This window comes from Terrapene carolina, unplaced genomic scaffold (assembly GCF_002925995.2).
Source record: "Terrapene carolina triunguis isolate 2854851 unplaced genomic scaffold, T_m_triunguis-2.0 Scaffold27701, whole genome shotgun sequence".
In the NCBI taxonomy this organism is placed as follows: domain Eukaryota; kingdom Metazoa; phylum Chordata; order Testudines; family Emydidae; genus Terrapene; species Terrapene triunguis.
In genome coordinates this window covers 379-5,859 of record NW_020692052.1, presented here as the reverse complement: position 1 = coordinate 5,859, position 5,481 = coordinate 379, and the positions used below count along the sequence as shown (strand labels likewise).

At 47.5% G+C, this 5,481-nt stretch overlaps 1 protein-coding gene across 1 annotated transcript; it reads right to left on the bottom strand.

The window, feature by feature from the left end:
- Positions 1–4,438: 4,438 nt before the first annotated feature.
- On the bottom strand, positions 4,439–5,357 carry LOC112119959 (olfactory receptor 10A7-like; the record flags this gene model as incomplete). Its single annotated transcript, XM_024218855.3, has 1 exon — positions 4,439–5,357. A coding segment is annotated over exon 1 (919 nt), but the record flags the coding sequence as incomplete, so codon positions are not given.
- Positions 5,358–5,481: the final 124 nt, after the last annotated feature.

Below are 5,481 nucleotides of genomic sequence, written 5' to 3'. Positions count from 1 at the left end.
CATGGTAAGACACAGTCTTTTGGCTTTTTTAACCTTGTTAACAAGTGGGGATGCTTTAAAACAGTACTGCTCTCATTAACCATACCAAGCACCCGTTGGGTTGGCCATTTAAAATGGGTTTGCAATGTAAAAGGAGGGGCTGCGGTTTCAGGTTTAACATGCAGCACAAACCCAACTAACTCCCCTCCCCCACACACCCAATTCTCTGGGATGGTCACTTCACCCCTCCCCCCCACCGCGTGGTTAACAGTGGGGAATATTTCTGTTCAGCAGAGCAGGAAGGGGCACCTCTGAATGTCCCCTTAATAAAATCACCCCATTTCAACCAGGTGACCGTGAATGATATCACTCTCCTGAGGATAACAAAGAGCGATAAGGAATGGATGTTGTCTGCATGCCAGCAAACACCGGGACCATACGCTGCAATGCTTTGTTATGCAATGATTCCAGACTACGTGCTACTGGCCTGGCGTGGTAAAGTGTCCTACCATGGCGGACGGGATAAGGCAGCCCTCCCCAGAAACCTTTTGCAAAGGCTTTGGGAGTACATGAAGGAGAGCTTTCTGGAGATGTCCCTGGAGGATTTCCGCTCCATCCCCATACACGTTAACAGACTTTTCCAGTAGCTGTACTGGCCGCGATTGCCAGGGCAAATTAATCATTAATCATTAAACACGCTTGTTTTTAAACCATGTGTAATATTTACAAAGGTACACTCACCAGAGGTCCCCTGTGTGCCCTCAGGGTCTTGGGTGAGTTCGGGGGTTACTGGTTCCAGGTCCAGGGAGACAAACATATCCTGGCTGTTGGGGTAACTGGTTTCTCCGCTTCCTTGCTGCTGTGAGCTATCTATGTTCTCTCCATCCTCATCTTCCTCATCCGCCGAACCCGCTTCCCTGTTTCCAGCGAGGGACTCATAGCACACGCTTGGGCTAGTGGTGGCTGCACCCCCTAGAATGGCATGCAGCTCCGCGTAGTAGCGGCATGTTTGCGGCTCAGCCCCGGACCTTCCGTTTGCGTCTCTGACTTTGTGGTAGGCTTGCCTTAGCTCCTTAATTTTCACGCGGCACTGCTGTGCGTCCCTGTTATGGCCTCTGTCCTTCATGGCCTTGGAGATCTTTTCTAATGTTTTGCCATTTCTTTTACTGCTTCGGAGTTCGGCGAGCACTGCTTTATCTCCCCAGATGACGAGCAGATCCTGTACCTCCCGTTCGGTCCAGGCTGGAGCTCTTCTGCGATCCTGGGACTGGGACTGGGACTCCATCACGGTTACCTGTGCTGATGAGCTCTGCATGGTCACCTGTGCTCTCCACGCTGAGCAAACAGGAAATGAAATTCAAACGTTCGCGGGGCTTTTCCTGTCTACCTGGCCAGTGCATCTGAGATGAGAGTGCTGTCCAGAGCGGTCACAATGAAGCACTGTGGGATAGCTCCCGGAGGCCAATAATGTCGAATTCCGTCCACACTAACCCAATTCCGACCCCCTAAGGCCGATTTTATCGCTAATCCCCTCGTCGAGGTGATGTAAAGAAACCGGTTTAAAGGGCCCTTTAAGTCGAAAGAAAGGGCTTCGTAGTGTAAACGTGTCCAGGCTTAAGTCGATTTAACGCGGCTAAAGTCGACCTAAACTCGTAGTGTAGACCAGGCCTAAGTTAGGCAGTAAGGCACCTAAATCCTCCTTGTGAATCTAGCCCTAAGTCTTTAGATGGTGTGGTGGCAAAGAAAACCTAGCAAATATGACCTGAGTGAAACCCCTGTGGCAATGCCTGCCTGAGTATACAGAGAGCCTGAAACAACAGCTTGGAAGTGTGAACTACCTCATTTATTTTAATGGGTGCTGTTCTAACCTGGCCTTGACCTCCCCCTGGTCAGACATCAGTCTGTTGTACTCAGACCCAAACTATGGTTCCCATGTGATTCTAACCCCTCTTGGTCTAGATAGTGACTGGTCACTGTCCCTAGCTCTGGGTCACTTTCAGGCATATTGCCAGGTGAGGGTCCCATGCATGACACCCTTCTTGGGCAGTGGGAGTCTGCAGTCCACCTGTCTTAGACCACAAAACAACTGACTAATTTCTTCCGTCCACCAGTTACTTATACCCATTCCTCCTCACCTGGCAGTGGGAGCCCAGACAAATCCTTCAGGGACAATGCAGCAGGAAAGCAAGAGACGCAAACACTTTACAACACAACACCAGAGGTACAGAACTTAGGAAAACAACATCCTCAAGGCACCCCTCTCAGTCTGATCTCACCACCCCTGGCAGACCTGGTTCTGGTCAGCATCCTCAGGAGATGCTGAGTCTCATAGCCACGTCCTGTTTCCAGGTGCTTTTGCTCAGGGAATTTCCCAGCTCCAAATCCTACCCCTGTTTGCTTCTGTGTAGGGAGTCAATCAAAGTCTGCGGCCCTGCCAGCAGAAAACCTATTGTTCCAGGATAGAAGAATCAGTATGTGTTGATGGCCAGTGATGGATCTCTCCCTGTGAGTGATTTCAAGGCATCCTGCACTCTAGCAGGGGCAGCAGTGCTCAGAAAAGACTGATGCTGTCAGAATGGGCCGCTTTTTCACTAGCATCTGGATGTTCTAAACCAACAAGGAGGTTACAATGGAAAACAAAGGTCTCAATGAAGGTGACAATCACAAAATTGCTAAAGCACATAGGCATGCTATGTCACCAGCCCTGTACAAATCTAACTCTGCTTTCATAAATTCTTTGTGAGTGAATTTCCCAGGTGTTTTTATTTTTGTTTGTTTTTTAACAGAAAATGCTGTTGGTAGGAGATTAGAAGTCATTTAGGCAGTTGTAGTTGTCAGACATTCATAGAAACGTAGGGTTGAGAGGGACCACGAGAGGTCATCAAGTCCAGCCCCCTGTGCTAAGACAGGAACAAGTAAACTTAGAGCAGCTCTGCTAGGTGTTGTCCAACCTGTTCTTAAAAACCTCCAATGATGGGGATTCCACAACCTCCCTTGGAAGCCTGTTCCAGAATTTAACTGCCCTTCTGGTTAGAAAGATTTTCCTAATCTGTAAACTACATCTCCCCTGCTACAAATTAAGCCCATTACTTCTTGTTTTATCTTCAATGGACATAGAGAACAATTGATCACCATCCTCTTTATACATACTTGAAGACTGTTGTCAGGTTCACCCCTCAGTCTTCTTTTTTTAAGACTAAACGTGCCCAGTTTCTTTAACTTTTCTTCCTGTAAGGTTTTCTAACCCTTTGATCATTTTTGTTGCTCTCCTCCAGACTCTCTCCAATTTGTCCACATCTTTCCTAAAACATGGATGTAATAAAATACAGGCCAGACTTTAAATGTGACCTGCCCTTCTGGATGCCTCCTGAGTAAGCTGCCCCTTTCCGAGACCCTTCTCCAGTCCCATGTGGTCAGCTCATGCCTCTACTTCTCTCTGGGGTGGGATCCAGAAATCCAGCCACACTCCAACGGGGTCACCAGTTTCCCCCTTCATGGGTGCCAACCCCATTACCTCTCAGGTCCAGATGTGCTTGGACTCTGCTGAAGTTCCCCTTTGGGACCCTGTGGTCAGGAATAATTTGCAGTGACACAGAAGCAGAAGTATTTATCCAAAACATGCACAGTGCTTAGAGAAGCAGATTTTTAAAATAACAAAAAGACCTATAGGACCCATTGTCATCCTTACGTTTGGCATTCCCCTCCAGCCCCCTGGTAGACATGACCCACCCTTGGTGTCTCCTGTTCTCTCTGGGCACCAAGTTACAGCTTGACCACTGCAGTTCCTGCCTCTCACTCTGTCCGTCTGTCTTTCTTCACCCTGATGGCTCTATGTCTTTTTGTCAGGTTCCAGCAGAGCCGACCACTTCTTTTTTTAACCCTTCAGGGTCTTTTGATCTCATCCCTAGCCTTAGGAAGAGTAAAACATCCTCTTATGGATGGTACCAGCCAGGTCAGTTCTTCCCCCAGTTGATGACCCAGCCCATTGTTGTCTTAACCCTCTGAAGTGGGTACCTCAGAGGCTGAAATATCTGAGTCATTGTTTTACCCTTCATGGGTTCACCCTTCATGGGTTCCTTAACAGCACACTTTACAACCTCCTTTGCTTTAACATTACACAGTCATAGAATCACAGGGTTGGAAGGGACCGCAAAAGGTCATCTAGTCCATGCTCAAAGGAGGACCAATCCCCAGACAGATTTTTACCCCAGATCCCTTAAGGACCACTCAAAGATTGAACTCAGAACCCTGGGTTTAGCAGGCCAATGCTCAGACCACTGAGCTATCCCCCAGTTAGATGGCAATATAGTATTAAAAAGAGAAATGAAATTATACATCATATTGTTAAGCAATAATACAGACATTTTCCCACTTTGAGACACCTCCCAAGTTGAGATACTTTAATGGGGTTCAATGATCAGAAGAAACAACTGTATTTATGAGAACAAAGAAATGTTACTCCTGGTCAAGAATTTCTTCAGAGCCTCCTTGACTTCTTTGTTCCTCAGGCTGTATATGATTGGGTTGAATGTTGGAATAATGACCGTGTACAACAGGGCGAGGGCTCGATCGGTGTCCACAGACACATTGGAACTGGGCCTCATGTAGGTGATAAAGCCGCTGCAGTAGAATAAGATGACTGTGATTAGGTGTGAGGAGCAAGTGGAGAAAGCTTTGCGTCTCCCCTCACCTGAGTGCATCTTCAGAATGGTCCAGATGATGCTTGCATAGGAGATGATGATTAAGATTAAGGGGACTATTGTGAACACCATAGTGAGGAAAGAAAGAATGGCATTGATGAGTGATGTGTCCGTGCTCACCAGCCTAAGCACTGGGAGGACGTCGCAGAAGAAGTGGTTGATTTGATTCGGCCCGTGGAAGGGTAACGTGAATATGGCTGCCGTTTGCTCACATGCCACCAGCTTGCCCACGATCCACACCACAGCTGTCAAGCTTAGGGTGACCTTTCTGCTCATGATGAGTGAGTAACGCATTGGGTTGCATATGGCAACGTACCGGTCATAGGACATAACAGTCAGCAGGCCACACTCTGTGCTGCCAAAGAAAAGGTAGAAGTACATCTGGACTGCACAGCCTAGGAAAGAGATAGCCTGCCTCTCTGAAAGGAGGTTGGTCAAGGTCTTAGGGATGACCACGGAAGTGTAGCAGATCTCCAATACTGACAAGTTCCTGAGGAAGAAATACATAGGGGTGTTGAGGGCCAGGTCAGCAACTGTGACAGTGATGATAAGGCCATTTCCTATCAGTGTGAAGAGGTAGATGAGTAAGACGAGGACAAAAAGAAGGGGCTGCAGATGCTGGAGGTCTGAGAAGCCCAGGAAGATAAAGTCTGTCACTGCAGTTAGGTTTTCTTCCATTGCTCGGTCCTGTTGAGACCACATAGGTATTTAGATCCCTCTCAGGGGTTTGCATGGTATCTCATAATAGATAGATAGATAGATAGATAGATAGATAGATAGATAGATAGATAGATAGATAGAT